Source organism: Heteronotia binoei, chromosome 1, assembly GCF_032191835.1.
Source record: "Heteronotia binoei isolate CCM8104 ecotype False Entrance Well chromosome 1, APGP_CSIRO_Hbin_v1, whole genome shotgun sequence".
NCBI lineage: Eukaryota > Metazoa > Chordata > Lepidosauria > Squamata > Gekkonidae > Heteronotia > Heteronotia binoei.
In genome coordinates, this window is record NC_083223.1 from 148,458,985 (window position 1) to 148,480,953 (window position 21,969).

The 21,969-nt window shown below is 45.2% G+C and overlaps 1 protein-coding gene across 1 annotated transcript in view; it reads right to left on the reverse strand.

Moving 5' to 3' along the window:
* RPS6KA2 (ribosomal protein S6 kinase A2) overlaps window positions 1-19,154 on the reverse strand; it is a 428,828-nt gene extending 409,674 nt beyond the window's left edge. Inside the window, exons 1-2 of the mRNA XM_060242135.1 lie at window positions 18,980-19,154; window positions 15,468-15,521 (exon numbers count right to left, since the gene is read on the reverse strand). Coding sequence (XP_060098118.1) covers window positions 15,468-15,521; window positions 18,980-19,048 — 123 coding nt within the window. The 5' untranslated portion in view covers window positions 19,049-19,154. The remainder of the gene's footprint in view (window positions 1-15,467; window positions 15,522-18,979) is intronic.
* Window positions 19,155-21,969: the final 2,815 nt, after the last annotated feature.

Here is a 21,969-nt window from a genome sequence, read left to right on the forward strand (position 1 = left end):
GGAACAATAATTGGTCAAGGCAGGTTTAGCTGCCCAACATCTTTGTGGGTCTGTTGTCCCGCTGATTTGAAGACAAAATTATCCACACATCCCCCTCAGCCTAAACTGACTGAATTCAATGAGGCTCGAGATGAGTAGTATGTCATTCCAGAACCTGGCAGCAATCTTTTTATAGCTCTGGCAGAGCAAATAGCCTCCTCCCTCAACATTTCTGACTGCTGGGTGTGTGGAGGCCCACTCATGAGTGAAAGATGGCCTTGGATTGGCCTTGAGTTCATGCCTGCTGACCTAGCTTGGTGGAATGCACCTGAGCCAGGGTCAGGGACGGTGGAAAAAAGAATCTGGGAATTGCAAACAGTGGCAAATGGAGAACTGTGCATCTCCAGAAAAGGGTTATGGGAGAATGGGAGGGAGATTGGCCATTCTTCCTGTCACCGGATGCTGCTAGTTAACAGTACTAGCAAAGAACCAACCTGGGTTGGGTTAGAGGTCGATAGCCCGATGGAGGACTTTCAACCCTGGGAAAACATCAGCAGTATTAATGCTTATTTGAAAGATTCCACAAACCCCTCTGAACAGTGGAGGGCTCCTGAGGGATTATATTGGATTTGTGGGGAAAGGGCTTATACACTTCGGCCAAGAAAATGGTTGGGAACTTATTTTATTGGAACCATCAATCCCAGCTTCTTTCTTCTACCCTCTCATGTTGGGGCGGCCCTAGGATCCTCCCTGTTTGATGACTATGTTCAATCAAAATGTTCCATAAAAATTGGAGGAAGTCAGTGGGGGGATGAATGGCCCCCACAGCGAATTATTGAGTACTATGGCCCAGCTACTTGGGCACAGGATGGATCTTGGGGCTATAGAACCTCTCTCTATATATATGCTTAATCGTATTATTAGATTGCAAACTGTAGTAGAAGTAATAACCAATCAAAGAGCCATGGCTTTAGATCTGTTGGCTGAACAGCAGACTCAGATGCATGCTGCCATATATCTTGGGGGAAAGCCGACAGGAGAAGAAATGTCTCTGGTTCAGGAGGACTCGTCTCAAAGAGATGAAGGGTTAGCTGCTATTTTTCTACCGGGTAACAGACCAGAGTTGTCCACTGTGAAGGCAACAAACAATATGGACTGTCTGCCAGAGTCTCGAGGTGGCAGAAGGAAGGTGGCGGGCCTAGCTCGCCTGGGAAATTATAGATGTTTGTATGCAAATGCTAGAAGTGTTCGAAGTAAAATTGGTGAATTGGAATGTTTAGTGTTGGGAGAAAACATAGACATTGTGGGAATTTCAGAAACTTAGTGGAATGAGGAGAATCAGTGGGACACGGTGATTCCTGGATATAAGCTATATCGGAAGGATAGGGAGGGAAGGGTTGGAGGTGGGGTGGCTCTGTATGTCAGAGAGGATATACGGTCCAGTAAGACTGAGGTCAGAGAATTAGATTCCCTTTTAGAAATGCTTTGGGTTGAAATAGAGGGCCCAAAAGGAAATTTAACTATGGGAGTTTGTTATCGCCCACCAAATCAAAAGAGAGAGGACGATTATAATATGAAGGAAGGCTTAAAGATAGCGGCTAAACATAAAAACTGTGTTGTAATAGGTGATTTTAACTACCCGCAGATTGATTGGGTCAATATGTGTTCTGGTCGAGAGAAAGAGATTGAGTTTCTTGATGCTCTCAATGACTGTGCTATGGAGCAGATGGTCTCAGAACCTACCAGGGGTGGGGCGATCCTGGATTTGGTCCTAAGTAATGCCCAAGACTTGGTGAGAGATGTAAAAGTGATTGCGCCGCTTGGGAGCAGTGACCATAATGCTATTGATTTCACCGTTTGTATAAATAGGGAGTTGTCCAAAAAGACCGCCACAACCACGTTTAACTTTAAAAGGGGTAAATACACTGAGATGAGGAGGCATGTGAGGAGGAAACTGAAAGGAAAGGTATATACGGTCAAAACCCTCGGGGAAGCTTGGATGCTATTTAAAACTATAATCCTAGAAGCTCAGATAAAATACATACCACAAGTTAGGAAAGGCACAAACAGGCATAAGAAAAGACCTGCATGGTTAACAAACAAAGTAATGGAAGCTGTAAAAGGTAAGAAGGACTCCTTTAAGCGGTGGAAAACCAGTCCAAGTGAGATTAGTAAAAGGGAACACAGGCTGTGGCAAATCAAATGCAAGACTGTGATCAGGCAGGCAAAAAGGGACTATGAGGAGCATATTGCAAAAAACATAAAGACCAACAATAAAACTTTCTTCAAATATATTAGAAGTAGGAAACCAGCCAGGGAGGCAGTGGGGCCCTTGGATGACCATGGGCTAAAAGGATCACTGAAGGAGGATAGGGAAATGGCTGAGAAGCTAAATGAATTTTTTGCCTCCGTCTTCACTGTGGAAGACGAGAACTTTTTGCCCTCCCCAGAACCACTAATTTTGGAAGGGGTATTGAAAGACCTGAATCAGATTGAGGTGACAAAAGAGGAGGTCCTACAACTGATAGACAAATTAAAAACTAATAAGTCACCGGGTCCGGATGGCATACATCCGAGAGTTCTGAAAGAACTCAAAGTTGAACTTGTGGATCTTCTAACAAAAATCTGTAATCTTTCATTGAAATCTGCCTCCGTTCCTGAGGACTGGAAGGTAGCAAATGTCACCCCCATCTTTAAAAAGGGTTCCAGAGGAGATCCGGGAAATTACAGGCCAGTCAGTCTGACTTCAATACCGGGAAAGTTGGTAGAAACCATTATCAAGGACAGAATGAGTAGGCACATTGATGAACACGGGTTATTGAGGAAGACTCAGCATGGGTTCTGCAAGGGAAGATCTTGCCTCACTAACCTGTTACATTTCTTTGAGGGGGTGAACAAACATGTGGACAAAGGCGACCCGATAGATGTTGTTTACCTTGACTTCCAGAAAGCTTTTGATAAAGTTCCTCATCAAAGGCTCCTTAAAAAACTTGAGAGTCATGGAGTAAAAGGACAGGTCCTCTTGTGGATCAAAAACTGGCTGAGTAATAGGAAGCAGAGAGTGAGTATAAATGGGCAGTCTTCGCAGTGGAGGACGGTAAGCAGTGGGGTGCCGCAGGGCTCGGTACTGGGTCCCATGCTCTTTAACTTGTTCATAAATGATTTAGAGTTGGGAGTGAGCAGTGAAGTGGCCAAATTTGCGGATGACACTAAATTGTTCAGGGTGGTGAGAACCAGAGAGGATTGTGAGGAACTCCAAAGAGATCTGTTGAGGCTGGGTGAGTGGGCGTCAACGTGGCAGATGCAGTTCAATGTGGCCAAGTGCAAAGTAATGCACATTGGGGCCAAGAATCCCAGCTACAAATACAAGTTGATGGGGTGTGAACTGGCAGAGACTGACCAAGAGAGAGATCTTGGGGTCGTGGTAGATAACTCACTGAAAATGTCAAGACAGTGTGCGTCTGCAATAAAAAAGGCCAACGCCATGCTGGGAATTATTAGGAAGGGAATTGAAAACAAATCAGCCAGTATCATAATGCCCCTGTATAAATCGATGGTACGGTCTCATTTGGAGTACTGTGTGCAGTTCTGGTCGCCGCACCTCAAAAAGGATATTATAGCATTGGAGAAAGTCCAGAGAAGGGCAACTAGAATGATTAAAGGGCTGGAGCACTTTCCCTATGAAGAAAGGTTGAAACGCTTGGGACTCTTTAGCTTGGAGAAACGTCGACTGCGGGGTGACATGATAGAGGTTTACAAGATAATGCATGGGATGGAGAAAGTAGAGAAAGAAGTACTTTTCTCCCTTTCTCACAATACAAGAACTCGTGGGCATTCGATGAAATTGCTGAGCAGAAAGGTTAAAACGGATAAAAGGAAGTACTTCTTCACCCAAAGGGTGATTAACATGTGGAATTCACTGCCACAGGAGGTGGTGGCGGCCACAAGTATAGCCACCTTCAAGAAGGGTTTAGATAAAAATATGGAGCACAGGTCCATCAGTGGCTATTAGCCACAGTGTATGTGTGTATATAAAATTTTTTGCCACTGTGTGACACAGAGTGTTGGACTTGATGGGCCGTTGGCCTGATCCAACATGGCTTCTCTTATGTTCTTATATATCAGAATCGCTTAGCTTTAGATTATTTATTGGCTGAAGAAGGTGGTGTCTGTGGAAAATTTAATCTTACAAACGACTGTCTTAATATTGATGATAATGGGAAAGTGGTACAAGATATAGCATCAGAAATTCGCAAAATTGCTCATGTGCCAGTCCAAAAATGGACCGGAATGGTAAATGAAGGAGGGTGGTTATGGGGTTTATTTGCAACTTGGAAGCAAGCTTTATTTATGGGACTGTTGATTTTGGGAGGCTTAATGCTGTTGCCTTGTCTGATTCCAGTGATTCGATCTATGATAACCAAAGCTGTGGAGGCAGCCATCGGGAACCAAGATCCTGTTAAGCTTTTACACCTGCAGGCCATAAGACGCCCATTTCCCAGTGCCCCCCTCCCAGAAGATAGGGAGAGTGAATTTGCTGAATACATAGATTGCACGCCAATAAGGGTTGAGTTAGCTGGAGAATATTAAAAAACATATCATTTGTAACTGCTTTTTATTATTGCTTTTGTACTTAAAAATAAAGTGAATTTTGTATTTTTGTTATTATGATTAAAAGAAGTTCTAGTAGTTAGATATATAGCTTTTCCTGATACATATAGAGCTTACTTTTTGGTAATTGACATTCCCATTCCCCTTTTGTCTCAACTGTGTTTTTTAACCTTGGTTGTTTGAAACCCAAATGAGAGCACATCATGCAATTTGGCCTACTCTCTCCAGGAACTATACAATGCATGAAGAGGGAGAACTAATACCAGGGTGCTATGGTATAAAGAGGATAGCCTAGTTTCAAAAGAGACCTGGTGGGCCCTCTCACGCTAGAGGGGGTGGCCTAGCCTCAAAAGACATGGTGGGCCCTCTCACGCTAGCCTGCATTCCCAGCCCCATGATGGAGACTTAAACACCTCTGTAATGGAAGGCTGGCCTGCCTAGCCAAAAGAATGCCTCTGAATAACCCTTCTCCCCCCTATATGCATCTTTTCTGGACAGACAAACATTAAATACTAAGATGTGCCAGTGTGAATGCATAAATCCATCATTTGTTTGTTTCCCACCTGTGGCTTATCTTTACCCCATCTTTATAAGTATATTTTTCCGTACCCCATTGTAATGTCAATTCATTCTTTCCTGGGAATGTCAAGATCAACTTGTTATTTTGCTGCCCTTTGTAAGCAGCCATATAATAAAGGAAAGAGTGGGATGTAGAACTATATAGCTGAGATAGTGTCTTGCTGCTGTGACCCCTAAAAGCGTGGCAGTGTCAGGAGCTCAGTTACTCAGACCCTGTAATGTCTGGACAACATAGACACTCTCACATCCATCACATTGAGACAAGATATTTTGGGAACATGCTAAGTACTGTGGATTTATTGCATGTTAAGCAGAATTTTTCACATATTTCCTGTGAGAATCTTTGTGTTGCGATGACTTAAGCTGAGACCTGAATCCTATAAAATAAAGGCCGCTTGCTTTGCAAGCAAGGCATTTCCTCTTCAACACGTGTATTGTGTGGTTCGTTCCAACACGTGGCGTCCGGAACAAGGGACTTCAGTTCCCGCTGCAAGGACATCAGCTTCGAGAGCAATTCAGCTTCGGCAGCAGCTCAGCTCCGGCTCCTCAATCGCCTGGCAAAGGCTCCTTTTTGAGTGCACTCCGTCATTTACGACCCCTTCATTGGTGAGTTATGGGTGGGAATTTATCACAGGCTGAGCAGAAACATTTAGAGGAACTAAGATTCCTGATACGTAAGGCCGGCGGGTCCATGTCTTTGTCTCAGCTACAGAATCTGTTTAAAGGGAGATTTATCAGTGTCTTCTCCCAGCAGGTAAGAACTTTTTTTTCCATTTAGCATGCCCCCAGTAATGGTTATTGGCCACCTCCCTGGTTCTCATGTTGCTGTTTATGTGGTTTTATTGAATTATTTTATATGTTATATATTATATTTAGTTGCTGAAATGTTTTTATATGTGCCACCTTAGAGCTTGATTGGATGTTTTATGTTTAAATAAATAATAAAATATCTAGACGTTATGACCATCCCTGGGCATGCTGCTGCCATTTTAGAGCTGAACACAAGCCATTTAAAAATGTTGTGAGGGGCCCCAGTCCTGATCAGGCCTGCAGAATGACAGGAACAGGTGTTCTTGTTTCTTCTCTCCTCCTGCCCCCCAGCACTTTTTTACATGCCAAAACATCCACTGTGTGAGCTGTGATTGTTTAAGAACTTTAAAAGGTGTTGCAGTGAAACAACAGTAGCTATCATACAGTGCTGGGGGCCACATCAGGATTGGGGCCCCAGGGCATTTTTAAATAGCCTTCATTCTGCTCTAACAGGATGGTAGCAGGGGCATCCTGGGGCACTACAAAATCGTGTAACAACAGTTTTCATGACTAACATAATGGTCAGCCAGTTGGCACTGTATAAGGCCCAATCCAGAGAGGATGGGGAGTTGCTTTTAAATGACATAAGCAGTGACTGATCGGTGATGCGCAAATCCAGCTCTCTTCAAAGAGGAAAATGAAAAGATTTTCCAGAATCCAGTCCTCAACAGAATGATCATCATCAGCTACAGAAACAGCACTTCTACACCAAGTTCACCACTGAAATTATATGTATTGGTGTAATGTACTGAGTGACGAGACGTGTTGAAGGCAGCATGCTTTATTAGCAAGTACATCAAAAGACGAGAGAACACGGGCCAGGTCCCCAATTATATACACAACCTGGAACAACCCTCTGCCTGGCCAGGTCCAATCCTGGCCAGTTAAACTTCCCACCACAGATCTTCATTGGTGGAGCGTATTTGTGAGCTACGTCCGGTGACCTCTGTAGCATTCGCTGTGTTGTAATTTCAGGACTGAAATGCAAGACACAACACTCCTCCCCCCTTAGTTCAAGACACAAAGTCTTTCAAGTAGGCTGGTGCCCTGCGTTCCCTGGTCAACCTCCTCAGGGTTATTTGGGGAGTTGGAGAGGCCGCTGTGGCTGGCGGGGCTGCTGGTTCCTCGTGGTGGGGTGATGCCGGAAGGGGCTGTCCGCCACTTGTTGCTGTTCCAGAACCTCCGCTCTAGGGGGGGTCACTCCCTCCGCTGTGGTGCTCTTTTGCCCGCATAATCAGCGCGGCCGGCATAGGTTGGGTAGCTCCCGGGGGTGTTGCTGTTGGTTCTCCCCCACTCCCCACTCCCCCTAACACTGTCGGTTCTTCTGGCAAGGTGTGGCAGCGCTGCTGGTCAATATGCCTCCATAGGATCTGGCCCCCCTCTGACGAGACCTCGTAGGAATGGGACCCGGTGACCCACAGCGCCCGTGCGGCTACCCACTCTGGCCCACTTGCAAAGTTTTTTGCATATACCGGATCCCCTGGAAAAAATCCCCTAGCGGCTTCCTGAGTCTTGGGGGAACTGCGGAGGTCCGTAGCCCAGTCAGGGTGCAACCTGTCTAACCTAATGATCAACTTCCTCCCCATTAGCAACTCAGCAGGGCCTGACCCAGTGACGGGGTTGGGGGTGATTCTATTCCCAGATAGGAAGGTGCGGTGTGCACCATGCACTCTGCTTGGCCGTTGGTGGCTGGATGGAAAGGGGCAGACCAAATGTGCGGGATGAAGTACCTATTCAGGAACTCCTGGAATTCCCGGGAGGCGAAAGTGGTAGCATTGTCTATGACAATGGTCCCGGGGATCCCATGGGTCCAAAAGACCCTTCGCAAGGCTCTGACCACCGCCGTGGTGGAGATTGAAGCTACGGAAATCACCTCCAACCACTTGGTGTACACGTCGACTAGAATAAAGAATATTTGGCCCTGGTATGGCCCCGCAAAGTCTAGGTGTAGCCGGGACCACGGCCTCCTATTGGACTCCCAGCGGTGGACAGGGGCACTGGGCGGATCTGGCCGGGACTCTTGGCAGGGTTGGCACCTTCTAACCCACCCCTCTATCTCGTCCATTGCCGGCCACCATACATAGCTACGTGCCAGGGCCTTCATATGCACTATCCCCGGGTATGTTTCATGTAAGGATTCCAGCACTTGCTTCCGCAGTGGGGGGGGGGACCACCACCCTGCTACCCCAGAGAATGCACCCCTTGTGTATGGACAGTTCTCTGTGAGATGCGAATGCCCTGAATTCTGCGTCCAGTTCGCCCGTGGGCCACCCCCTTCCCACCCAGTCTAAAATGCGTGCGAGGATGCAGTCTCTGCCCGTGGCCCGAGCAACCTCAGCGGCGTGGAGGGGCCTCTTGGGTAGAATCTCTATAAGCATCACATGGTGGGCAGGAGCAGGATCCGAGTACATAGAGGGCAGTGGCAGGCGGCTGAGGGCGTCAGTGTGTCCCATAGCTTTGCCAGGGCGGTGGACCAGGGCATATGTGTACGAGCTGAGGAACTGGTTCCACCACAGGACGCACTGTGACAGAATCTGTGGTGTCCGGCAGTCCGGGGCATGGAGGCCCAGAAGCGGCTTGTGGTCCATGGCAATTGTGAAACGCCTACCGTACAGGTAGTCGTTGAATTTATGCACACCCGCCACGATTGCCAAGGCCTCCTTCTCTACCTGGGCATAGTTCCGCTCCGCGGGGGTCAGGGTCCGCAAATAATAGGCCACGGGAACCTCCCTCCCGTTTGGGAGTTGGTGCCCCAGAATGGCACCCACCCTGTACGGGGAAGCATCGCAAGCCAGAATCACTGGTAAGGATTCGTCAAAATGGTGGAGCACAGCATTGGAAACTAGGAGGTCCTTGACTGCCCAAAAAGCAGCAGCCTGCTTCTTTTCCCAGACTGTGTTTATCAAGGAACCTATGTAGGGGTTCTGCGATGGCCACTTTGTGGGGCAAAAATGAATAGTAAAAATTTAATAACCCCAAGAAACTTTGTAGCTCTGCCTTGACGTGGGGGCCGGGGTGTGGACTATTGCCCTAGTTTTGTCGGCTGTCAGGTGGATTCCCACGGCGTCCACAGCAAATCCCAAGAACTCCACCCTCGGCACCCCGAGTGAACACTTCTCCGCTTCACTTTAAGTCCTGCCGTCTGGAAGCGGTGAAGTACCTCTCGCAGACGGCTGCTGAACTCCTCAGCGTCCAGGGCAGCGATCAAAACGTCATCAAAAAACGGTTGCACTCCGGGGATCCCTTTAAGAAAAAAGTCCATTATGCTCTGAAACATTCCCAGAGCCACACTAACCTCAAATTGCAACCGCTGCACCCGAAAAGCTCTCCTGTGAGTCACAATGGTCTGAGCTTCTGATGTCTCGGCGTCCACCAGGAGTTGCTGGTACGCTTGGGCCAGGTACAGTTTCCCAAAAACCTTAGAGCCTTCTAGGGCTGCCAGGACGTGGCTAACCACCGGAACGAGGTATGGATTGTCCTGGAGCGCTTTATTTATTGTGCACTTATAGTCAGTGCATATGCGCACATCTCCATTCGGCTTTACCAGAGTGACTATGGGTGTTTTCCATGCAGCGTAGGATACCGGTTCTAGTACTCCTTGGGCTGTGAGGCGGTCCAGCTCTGCTTCTATTTTGGGTTTAAGAGCGAACGGAACTCGCCTGGCCTTCAGCCTTATTGGTCTCACGTGGCGATCGAGAGGTAAGGTGATGGGAGGCCCCTTGTAGCACCCCAAGAACCTATCAAACACTTCCGGGAATTCCCAGCACGCATGCTCGAAATTGTTTGTTTGCATCTGCTGCACCTCCACTGTTTGAATGCCCAGCGGTCAAAACCAGGCCAGCCCCAACAATGTGGTGAGCTGGCGCTTGACCACGAGTATGTCCAGCGTGACCATAAAGTTCTTAAACTCTACCCTTACAGCGGCCCAACCCAAAATCTGTATGGGGTTTTTTTGGAAGTCCCGCAGTATGAAATCAGCTGGTCGCAACCTGGGCCAGCCACGGGGGCAAAGTTTTCTAAGAGACTCCTCCGAAATTATGGAGATGGAGGAGCCTGAGTCCAGCTCCATTAGGCATGGAGTGCCTTTGATGAGGACCGACACCCTGACCTTATCGGGAGTGGTGAGGGGCAAGTTAATTACCTGCAGGCTAGTCGATGTGGTCGAGTAGGCATCGGTCGAGTCGTGGTGGGTGGACTGGCATCTGCGGTTGGCCTTGGCCCGGCAAGCCCGCACTATGTGACCCACTCTTCTGCAGTTCCTACAGTCCACGTTGCGATAAGGGCAGTCCCGTCGCTCATGTGGATCTCCACAGCTGGCGCACTTGGTGTTGGCTGGTCTCTATCACACATGGCCGAGTGGGCACTCTCGGACCCAGTCCTGGTTGGTGGGGAGCTGGTGTGCCTCCTCCTCCTCCGGGTTGGCTGGTGCCATCTCCTCCTGGTGGACGGCTTCAGCTCGCGGGTTTTGGTAAGCTTTGGTTGCTCTCTCAAACGCGGTGGCTTCATTGAAGGCGAGTTGGAGGGTGAGCTCCTCCTTTGTGAAGAGCTTTTGCTGCAGTCTTTTGTCTCGGAGGCCCCAGACGAATCGATCCCTCAAGGCTTCCTCCAGCTTGTTGAAGCTGCAATTCCCCGCAATTTGGTGGAGGGCAGCCAGGTAGACAGCGGCCGTCTCTCCCACCCCTTGATCCCTCTCGTGGAAGAGAAATCGGTGGGTCATGATGGATGGCTGCGGCAAGAAATGCCCGGTCAGGAGTCTGACCACCTCTTCGTACATTTTCTCAGTGATCTTTGCGGGGCCGAGAGACACTTGGCTATCTCGAATGTGGCCTCCCCGCAGACGCTCAGGAGCACGTCTCTCTTACGGCTGTCATCTGTAATCATGTTCGCTCGTAGGTAGCAGTCGACCCACTCCATGTAGGTCTCCCACCTCTCGGGGTTGGCGGGGTCGAACTCAGCCAAGTGGCCCATCATCCCATTCGGGTTAGCCATGGCGGTGGCGGGCATTTCAGTCTCTCTAGACTGTGTGCCCTCCTCATCTCCGGCCAGGTCAGCGAATTCCCGCTTGGGGAGTTACCTGGCTAGCATCCCATCCTCGTCGCCAATGTAATGTACTGAGTGACGAGATGTGTTGAAGGCAGCATGCTTTATTAGCGAGTACATCACAAGACGAGAGAACGCGGGCCAGGTTCCCAATTATATACACAACCCGGAACAACCCTCTGCCTGGCCAGGTCCAATCCTGGCCAGTTAAACTTCCTGCCACAGATCTTGATTGGCGGAGCATATTTGCGAGCTACGTCTGGTGACCAGTGGACTCCCACTGGTCACCTCTGTAGCGTTCGCTGTGTTGTAATTTCAGGACTGAAATGCAAGACACAACGATTGGTATGCAGCCTAAGACATTCTATAGCAGGGGTGGGGAACCTTTTTTCTGCCAAGGGCCATATAGATATTTATATCATTCGGGGGTCATAAATAATTATCAACTTAAAAAACAGTGCTCCGCTGAGGGAGAATTATTCAGGCCAGCAAAATCAATGCAAATAATTGTTTTTCTATTTGAAGTCATATGGGGAGAGCCTAATCTGGTGCACACACACACCTGGCCCACTGCCCTAGGCAAATGCATAGGTCCAGAGCTTTTTTATAGAAAAAGCCCAACAGGAACTCAGTAGCACATTAGACCACATCCCCTAATATTAGCATATTAGGGCAAACCATCTGAGATAATCAAGTGCAAACTGAACTGTGACAGTAACTTTTCCAGGCCCTGCAGCAATTCTGGCCGGCCAGCCAGGTCCCAGGGAGGCTGCCGCACAGTATATCTGGGCCCTGTGATCCCTGCCTGGCCCTGGGGAGGCTGCTGCACAGCACAGCTGGGCCCCATGATCCTTGCTGGCCGGCCAGGCCCCAGGGAGGTTCAGTCCAGCAATCTCTGAGGGCCACACCAAGTGACCTCAAGGGCCGTATATGGTCCTCGGGACGGAGGTTCCCACCCGTGTTCTATAGGTATTGCAACCATATTTATGCCATTCCATTCAAAATTTTTACAAGATCACTTACAACAAATTAAAATTAGAACAGCACAACAACAGTACATAACTAATAACAATAACAATATTCAGAACACCAGCTATTTGCATCCTTGGAGACTGATTAAAACAGTAATGCTTTAATTAGTTGCCAAAAATTCAACAGAGGGGAAACCAAATGAATCTCCCTCAGGAAAGAGTTCCATAACTTCTGTTAGCTATACATACTAATGAAATTTATTATGTATATAATTTATTTCCTGCAAAAAAAGTACACTCCTATGCTAAAGTTGAAATAACTCTGTTTACCAACAAAAGTGTCTTCAGGAGTCAGCAAGAGGAAGAAAGTGTAGTATTTATAAATGTTAGTTTCTACTTTAAAATTCCAGTAATTACTTCTTAAACATCTCATTTTATAAACCCTTTTGATAAAACCATGCAGCATGGCTACAGGCAAAAAGCCACTAATGTGGAAGTTTACATATTCTTCTATTCTAGAATTCTGATTCTGCATTTTACTTGTCAGTAAAGTAGATGAACCCAAGTAAACACACTGTAATTTTCTCAACAACCCATCTGTCAGTGGCTAAACAATACACATGTAACTGGAAGATATAACAGATTAAAACACCTATTTACCTTTAGTTTTTTTCCAGTTTCTTTACTCGGATTTTCTGCAAATTTCTTCTCTATTTATACAGTATTAGTAATTAGAAACAACTGAACCTTCAATAGGGTTGCCAACCAATGGCTGACAGCCTGCAGAAGATGAGGTTAAGGGGGGCAACTCTTTCACACATGGCATGATATCACTTCCAGGAAAAACTGAAAGTGACATCATGTCACTCCAGGAATCACTGGAAACTCAGTGATAAACCATACAATTTCTGCCAGTTCCCAGAGTGATGTAACATAACATCTGATTTTCCTGAAAGCAACACTAGCAATTTATGCTGAGCAGGGGGGAGGACTTGGGGGATCTTCAGAGAGAGAGGCAAGGGGCATGAAGAGGCTTTAGTTCCCTTCATTCAGAAAACCCTCTTCACTATACTATCCATGATCACAGCCAGAGATCTGGCATGGAACAAAGAGCCTGTCATTGTAGTGTCCAATTTGGCTCTAACTCTTAGGTTGCACTGGCTGTTTTAGTGTTTTGGATGCTTCCCCTATGTTCAGTTGGACAGGGGAGCAAACTGCTAATTCCCTGAGCTGTTCAGAAACAGGACACCTTGGAGATGGACATTTGATAAGCCTGTTTACATACCTTTTCAGCCCAGGTATACATATCAACCGGTACAGGAGTGCCTTTGTGGCCAGCCAACAGTGAACTCGCTTACTTTTGATTGCCACTATTTAGCCATTACTGTCTCATTGCATGAAACAGCAACAGCTCCTGATCAATCCCAGCAGAGATATCTATCTGTTGCTGTGCAATGGACACATCCGTTCTAATACAGTGCAAATAGCAATTCAAGAAGGCTGCCCTTGTGTTGTCACAGCCTGTTGCCCTAAATGACACTTGCCACATCTCACTAGCAGAAGTAGTAGGCTTCCAGTTGCCAACTATGACAGCTCCTTCCACTTCCCTCCCCCACAGGCAAGATTTTCGCTCCATTTTCCTTTCCCTTTACTGACTGAGCTGCCCTAATAATGTGTTTTCTTCTTTGCTGAAGAACTCTGGCCGTCCCACCCTGTCACCATGCAATATTTTGGCTGTTGGCTCAGGCCAGGAACCTGAGGGAAGGACCAGGAGCCTGCTTTAACTTAAACAACTTAAATGGCACTTGAGGCGTTTTGAAATTCAAAAATAACAAAAAAAATGTTTAACATAGAGGGGAAAGGTCAGATGAAATCAAGGGTTGAAATTTCTGAGGTAAAGCACAAACTTTACATGAGGTACATGCACAAACTTTAGTTCTTATGTTTCAGGCTAATGAGAGTTTCTTAAGCTATCCACAGTTATTTAAATCTTTATGTTCCAGTGGAGACTTCTGTTCCAGTGTTTCCCCAAACACTCCTGTACATTTTCTTTGCGTATTCTCTGACTCTTTTGATTTCCAGAAGATTGGTATACTCTTTCTAGTATTCAGCCCCCTTCTCTTGAAACACCAGTACTCATCTTGAGTTTTTAACTGACTCTTAAGATCTCTAAAGGCAGTTCCTAACCACACCAGACCAGGGATCTCTGCACTCTTTAGAACTATCTCCCTGCTTAACTGGGTAGGTAATTATCTCTCTAGAAGATCTATCCCCTTTCCTTGGCCAAAATGGGAATCGCCGTTTGCTTTCTAAACTTCCTTGCAAAATTGCTCCCAGTTCTCCTATCTATGTTAAACTGCTCTCAGCTAAGGCTGAATTCCAAAACTGTCAGTATTTGACTCTTCTCAGTTAGGGCTGAAATCAGACTCAGTTCAGCCAAGGCTAGGGTTGCCAATCTCCAGGTGGGGGCAAGGAATCCCCCAGTTTGGAGACCCTCCCCCTGCTTCAGGGTCATCAGAAAGTGGGGGGAGGGGAGGGAAATGTCTGCTGGGAACTCCATTATTCCCTATTGAGATTTATTCCCATAGAAAATCATGGAGAATTGATCCGCGGGTCTCTGGGGGGCTTGTTTTTTGGGGTAGAGGCACCAAATTTTCAGTTTAACATCTAGTGCCTCTCCCCAAAATACCCCCCAAATTTCAAAAAGATTGGACAGGGGGGCCAATTCTATGAGCCCCAAAAGAAGGTGCCCTTATTCTTCATTATTTCCTATGGAAGGAATGAATTGAAAAGTGTGGCGTCCCTTTAAATGTGATGGCCAGAACTCCCTTAGAGTTCAATTACGCTTGTCACAGCCTTGATCTTGGTTCCACCCCTGATGTCTCCTGGCTCCACTTCCAAAGTCCCCAGATATTTCTTGAATTGGACTTGGCAACCCTAGCCAAGGCAGAAATCGGACTGAATCTCTCCCCAGCATGCAGCTCTCTCAAGACCTTATCTGCTCAGCTGATGCTAACCAATCAGATTGCTTGGAGCAGCCTGTCACTCAAGGCCTCAGTGAAGAATTAAGCCTTCAGAGTCCTTCAGCTGTTTGTACAGCACTTCTAAGCTTTTAAAAGCACAGTTCATCACAGCAGAAGAGCAATATCAGGCTGAACCAGAGGCAACTGCAACTAGTAAGGAGAACATGGTGAAATTGCTTATGGGAATGCAGTGTGATGTTAATGCAGGTAATTATGGAGCCTGTCCTTATTAGGATTTTATACATTCTTACATTCATTCATGTAATTCCTTTATTGTTTAACAACTGATAAGCCTCTAAATAGTCCATTGCTGTGGCTAATGAATTCACATATGTATTCCACCAACAGTGGCTCTCAAAATATGAAATCCAGAAGATCTGGCAAATCTAAGCCTACCATGCTACTTTTTAATATAAAAAATGAATGGTAGTTCCGAATGGGCAAAGCAAATTACCTCATTTACAGATTCCTCCAAGGCTTCATCCAGGCTGGCATCCTCTGCTGCTGGCTGGTAATTTTTAAAGAGACAGAGGGGAAAATCTTATGAAACACTATCCAAATCAGGAATAAAAATGTATATAAGTAAAATATAGATCTTTATTGAAAATTCAATTATTGTAATAGTATTACCTGCAATTTTAAAGGCTAATCAGTTTTATTTCATTTATTGACTGAAAATCTCACTGAATCAGTGAGTGATAATAGAAATGTTATTGATTTCTGTGACACATTTATATCCTAGCTCATAGAAGCTTTAGGCAGCATACAGAGGAATATTCCATTTTATCCTTACATCAGCATTGGAAAACCATGCCTTTTTGTCCCAAATTGAGCACTTCAGCCACTGCAACATAATGGCCCTCAATAAAGATCAACAGAATAAGAATTATGACCAGATTATCAGAACTTTAGGATTTTAATGAATTCCAGTTAACATCCCACCCCTAGCTGAAGATGTCTAGATTCTATTGATTTCAGTGAGACAGAGCTAAATATGCACTCCATGAAAATGAAATGCTTAATGTTAGCTGAATTGTACTACTTTTTCTAGAAATACAAAAATTGTTTAAAGATAAGTACTGCAAAAATCACCAATAGATGTGGCCAGAGAAATATACTATAGTAACCACAGCCTTATATGCATAAAAGCACATAGGAAACTGTGCTTTTATGCACATGAGACTATGGGTCCTATGCTTACTGTAATTAAGAAAGTATTCACATTTAATTAGATTTTCAAAAGAACTGAAGAAAAAGGAGAAAGGAAGCACAGCATGACTGACAATACTGAGAATCCTTTCCAAAATATGGTTCCTCAGAAGTCTCACCAATTTTGGTGATAACTGCTTCCCAACTAAGGATGCTCAAGATTTTAGCATAAGAATGAATAGTTTTGTCTTCATTATGCAAGAGTATGAGCAAATAATCAAAACAATCTTGTTCCATTACAATTACAAAATTATGAAAAACATTGTTGAACAAAGCCAAGACAGTCTGCATTTTGTAAAGTCTGAAAACCTTCAAAATCTTTTCTGAGGAAGAAAAAAATATTAAACAGAGCCAGATTTTTTTACATGCTCAACTCACATCATTTGGGCTAGAATTTTATTTATTATATTTTTATTCCACCATCCCTCCAAGGAGCTCAGGGATGCATGTATGGCTTATCTCTCCTTCATTTTATCCTTATATCACCTTTTTGGTATATGTTAAACTAGAAGAGTGTGACTGACCCCAGGTTTTATGGTTCAGTGAGAACCTGACACCTCATCAGCTAGCTTGGGGAGGACTTTAAATTCTGTATAAGCAGCAGCACTCTTTCTAGAAGCAGGCTAACTACTGGATGTTTGTTTAATGGTAGGAGTGGGCAGATGATTGTGTTGCACAAAGTAGCAGAAGGCAGGCCAAGAAGATACAGACAGAGGGTTTCATTCTTTCTTTTTTTACCTAAGTTTAGGCCCATGTCCAGAAAGTCTGCTGTATGGCTGGCACCAGAGAATAATGTTGTTAAATCACTCCCCACTGGAAAGGAAAGTGGGCATAAATAAATTGATACAGTAGTAAGAGCAAAGACTTAGTTGGATTTTGGATAAAAGGAAAAAAAATACCTTATCCAGGATTGCCAACCTCCAGGTGGGGCCTAGGAATCTCCCACTTTTACAACTGATCTCCAGCTGACAAAAATCAGCTTCCCTGGAGAAAATGGCTGCTTTGAAGGGTGGACTTTATGGCATTATACAAAGCTGAGACCTCTCCCCTCCCCAAACTCCACCCTCTCCTGGATCCACCCCTAAAGTCTCCAAGTATTTTCCAATACAGGGGAGGGACCTCAGCATGGTACAATGCCATAAAGTCCATCCTTCAAAGCAGCCATTTTCTCCAGGGAAGCTGATCTCTGCTAGCTGGAGATCAGTTGTAAAAGTGGGAGATTCCCAAGCGTACATGGAAGCTGGCACCCCTAGAAGCAAACATTGCAGTGACCTGCTTTGGAATCTCAGAACTCTCCTTGAAAGTCAACTACTACAGCATGGAAGACTTGACTTCCTTGTCTGGTACTTGCAGGTCCTCACACACTATCCTTTGCAGAGAGTTAATACTCATATGATTACCACTGGCAGTTGATTATGTGTGGATACTAATGCATCCCAAACCTATGCATGTTTATTCAGAAATAACTCCCACTCAATTCAGAGGGACTGGTTTCCTAGTAAGTATGTTTAGAATTGCAGTTCTAAGTTCATGTGTTAAAAAGATGTATATGAACAGAAGGACAAATTAAAATAATAATTAATATCCTTTTCTGTTAAACTACATATTCAATATCGAGCTATGAGAAAAGAGGTTTTAAAAGTCTTCTAGAGGTACAAAAACAAAATTTAAAAATCCATATAGTTCTCTCACTACTTTAGTTATCTAAAAGAAGTTCCAATATTATAAGGTTGTATTGCAGGCATTAAACTTCTACCTATCTGAAACAGAATTCTGTAATTAACTTACAGGTCATCAAACCAGAAGTGTTAATTTGAAAGATCAGAAAACATCCCTTCATGCAGACTACAGAATACTCATTTTATGATGCTACTAAATGCACTGCACTTTGTGCGTGGCATAACACACCGTAATATTCAATTACATCTGCTCAATCTGCTGACATAAAACAGCAACTATCTTCAATTTCAACATAGTCCACTTGCTTAAACAGGAGATTAAAATTATATAGTCTGAATATTTACTGTAGAAGCCCTCATGAATATACTTCTAAATAATGTGCTTGACATTCTTTACAGTTCTGAGGACGCATCTACAACATACCCCATTGGATGCTCCAGCACACATCCATAGGAGTGAAAACAAAGTGTCCCTGACAAAGGCAAGCTAAGGAGCAACAGTCTTGCTATCACATTATTAATCTTCTGTGGCCCTACTTGAATACTGCAGTACAGGGAATGCAGGAAAAGGCTCTGGAGGAAAGCAAGTACATTTTCCCAGGGAACAGTCCCATGAGCAGCCAGATCTGAGGAACACACAACTGTTGATGCTCTTGGATGAGCATGAATAGCCAACTCTACAACATGCAGAAATGGTGCTAGTCACACACTGGTTCCTGCTGTCTACTGTGCAGACTGCTGGGTGACTAATGCAGTCTGAAGCTGCCTGCAGGCATGGGCAGCATGGCTCAGAGGCATAACCAACTGACCTGTTAAATTTTAGCCATTTTAATGTGCCCTGAGAGTGTTTAGCTCTGTAACAAAACTAGAGCTTTCACCGCTTCCCCTTTCCAATTTTTGAACACTGTCAACAAGTGGGTCCTTCTTTTACATAACAGCACCAAAGGGGGTGAGGGCTGAGAACCACCAGGTCCCAAAGTTCGGCCAAACAGAGGAGCACGGAGACTTCACAAAGCAGCCACATAAATGAAACATGCAAGGACCTCGGAAGTCCGGTGGGATGTTTTGGGTTGCTCACCTCTGTTTCCATAGGCTCTACTTCCACTTCTATCTTTTTCCATAGCTCCAGTAAATGGGCAATTGGCATTTTGGAAGACTTTTTTTTCCTCTTCCCAAGACGGCAGAAGCAAGAGGGAGTGCTGCAGAAAGTGTATGAAGGACAGAGAAAAATAAAAGAACGACACGCTCCAAAGAGTCGGCAGACAGGGTGCCTCACGGGTTGAGGGGGCTAACCTAACGGCTTCCTGGACAATCACCCGCCGCCAAGAGTGTCCGAGCAAGCAATCCGCTTCCGTCGCTGCCTTACACGCGTTTGACGGGCTGGAGGGGTGCAGAGAACTGTGTAATTACAATCCGACACCGTAGAATCGGCTTGAGCAGAAGACAGGCTTCCGTGGCACCATTTAAAATCTGTTGCGTCTCCCTTCCCTCCAGTCTCTTTTTAAAACCAAACAAATAAATAAGCCCCCTTATCTTACAACAATAGGTGAAAGTTGAGTCTGAGGAGACCGCAGCGGCGGAGGCTGCTATAGCAACTGCATCCCGACGGGGCTGAAGGGAGGTGTTTCAGAGCCCCGCCCTCTGCTCTCAGGGTTGTTTCAGACTTGAAAGCAAAGCAGCCTCGCAGCAGCTCGGAGCGGAGCAGAGGAAGAGTCTGTGAAAGAAGCAAACAAACGCTTTAGTGCAGGAGCGTTTAGATAAAGAGGAGGTGGGTGGAGGCAGCAGTCTGCTTCAGACAGACCTAAACAAACACAGGCTGTTGCCTTCAGGCTAAACATTGACTCCCTGTGGATGCATTCTTATAAGATGTGGCTGCCCCTCTGGCGTTCCCTATCCTACATCGTCCGATCGCAGAGACAAAACAGGATCACGCCTGATCAGCATTTGGATGGGAGACCACCAGAAAAGTCGAGGATCTCTACACAGTGGCAAGCAGTGCCAAACCACCTCTGAATGCTACTTGCCTTGAAAACCCTATGGGGTCCTCATAAGTTAGCTGTCACTTGATGGCACTTTCCATCACCATATCCTGCACGTATATTGTATTTTTTTTTAAAAAAAAAACCCTATTATATTATTAGTAGTAGTAGTAGTAGAAGAAGAAGATCTTATAAATTGCTTCTGTGTAGCAACCCTGGACTTTCTTGGTAGTCTCCCATTCCAGTACTAACCAGGGCCAAAACCTGCTTAGCTTCCAAGATTCAATGAGATTGGGCTAGCCTGGGCGATGTAAAGGTAAAGGTAGTCCCCTGTGCAAGCACCAAGTTGTTACCAGCCCATGGAGCGACATCATATCACGACATTTTCTTAACAGACTTTTTACAGGGTGGTTTGCCATTGCCATTGCCTTTGCCAGTCATCTACACTTTACTCCCAGCAAGCTGGGTACTCATATTAATGCCCTTGGAAGGATGGAAGGCTGAGTCAACCTTGAGCCAGCTATCTGAACCCAGCTTCTGTCGGGATCGAACTCAGGTCGTGAGGAGAGAGCTTGGACTGCAGTACTGCAGCTTACCACTGTATCATGGGACTCCTACTCTGGGCAATGTACAACATATATAAAACCACAGCATAATAAAACCAATTTAAAGCAAGTTACAGAACATTATAGCAATGCGATGGCGACTAATAAATAACTCAAATTCTGACTGCTGGCTACATTCACAGACAGCTGTGAAGAGGGCAAAAAAATTGAAATAATAAACACTGTTACCTTCTTAAGTTTTGGCAACTGTTTCTCTTCTTGTTCTGTTCAAGGCCTTTTCAGGCTATTAAAAATCCCTGCAGTTTCTCCTTAACACTACATATCCTTGCTAGTTCTAGGGTGCTAACAGACTCATGTAACTAGCAGAGAGTAGCCTGAATGCTGAAGGTGTTTGTGTCTTTTATCCACTTCACAAAGTTATCAGTCTAGATGTCATTCTAGCACTGAAAAGTGGAAAACACAAAAACCTTCAAAAAATCACAAGTGGAATGAATGAGCAGCTTACCAGTGCCAGAAGATTCAAACGACAAGACCACATATTCACCCAGATGTCTAAGCCAGCTATTGGAGAAAAGTGCAATCACACTGCAACCAGTTTACAATGACCCCCATAGGGTTTTCAAGGCAAGAGACATTCAGAGGTGGTTTGCCATTGCCTGCTTCTATGTTGCAACACTGAACTTTTTTTTTGTGGTCTCCTATCCAAGTACTAACCAGGGCCAAAATCTGCTTAGCTTCCAAGATCTGATGAGATTGGGCTAGCCTGGGCCATCCAGTCAGGACTTCTACTCCACTATCTGTAGTATATGAAGTCACTATAAATAGTGATTCTGTGCTGTTCCTTGTTCAGAAACAAAAGTAGACCACCAGGTTTTATCAGATGCATCAGGCAAAACAAGGCAATAATCGCTTGGCTTCTAAGCTTTCTTCCACTCACACAATAGGCACTTCTGCTTTTGTGGTATTTCTCAAAGTGGACCATCACAATGCCCACATTGTTCCCAAGGACTATTGACCAAAAGCCCCCCCCCCCCGTTTAATTTTGCAGAGCAACAGCAGACTATCATGGGGGAGCTAAGAAAGTTCCATTTCATGAGCACAATTGCACTCAGGCTCCAACTCAATGACTAAACATTTTTTATCTGCCTCATGAGAAAACATCACTGCTGAACACTGCTGAGCATCTCCTGTGCTTTTTTAATAAACATAAAGAAGATAATTACTAACATCTAAATTACTTATTAGGTGAAATTAAAAACTGTGTTTGCTGAGCTCATGGTAAAATATTTTCCTCAGTGCCTCATAAACATTTGATATGCAGCACTGTATCTACACTTCAGAGAAGAGCACGAGGCCACTGCAAGGCCATTAATTCTTAAATTTGTTCAATTATTGTATCAAAGTCCAGTAGCATAAATTTTGTTAGTCTTTAAGATGCTACGGGACACTTGCTTTTTTCTAATACTAGGATAGGTTACTTACAGTACCAATAGTTTTTGTTCAGTGACAGTTTTATTTTTCCA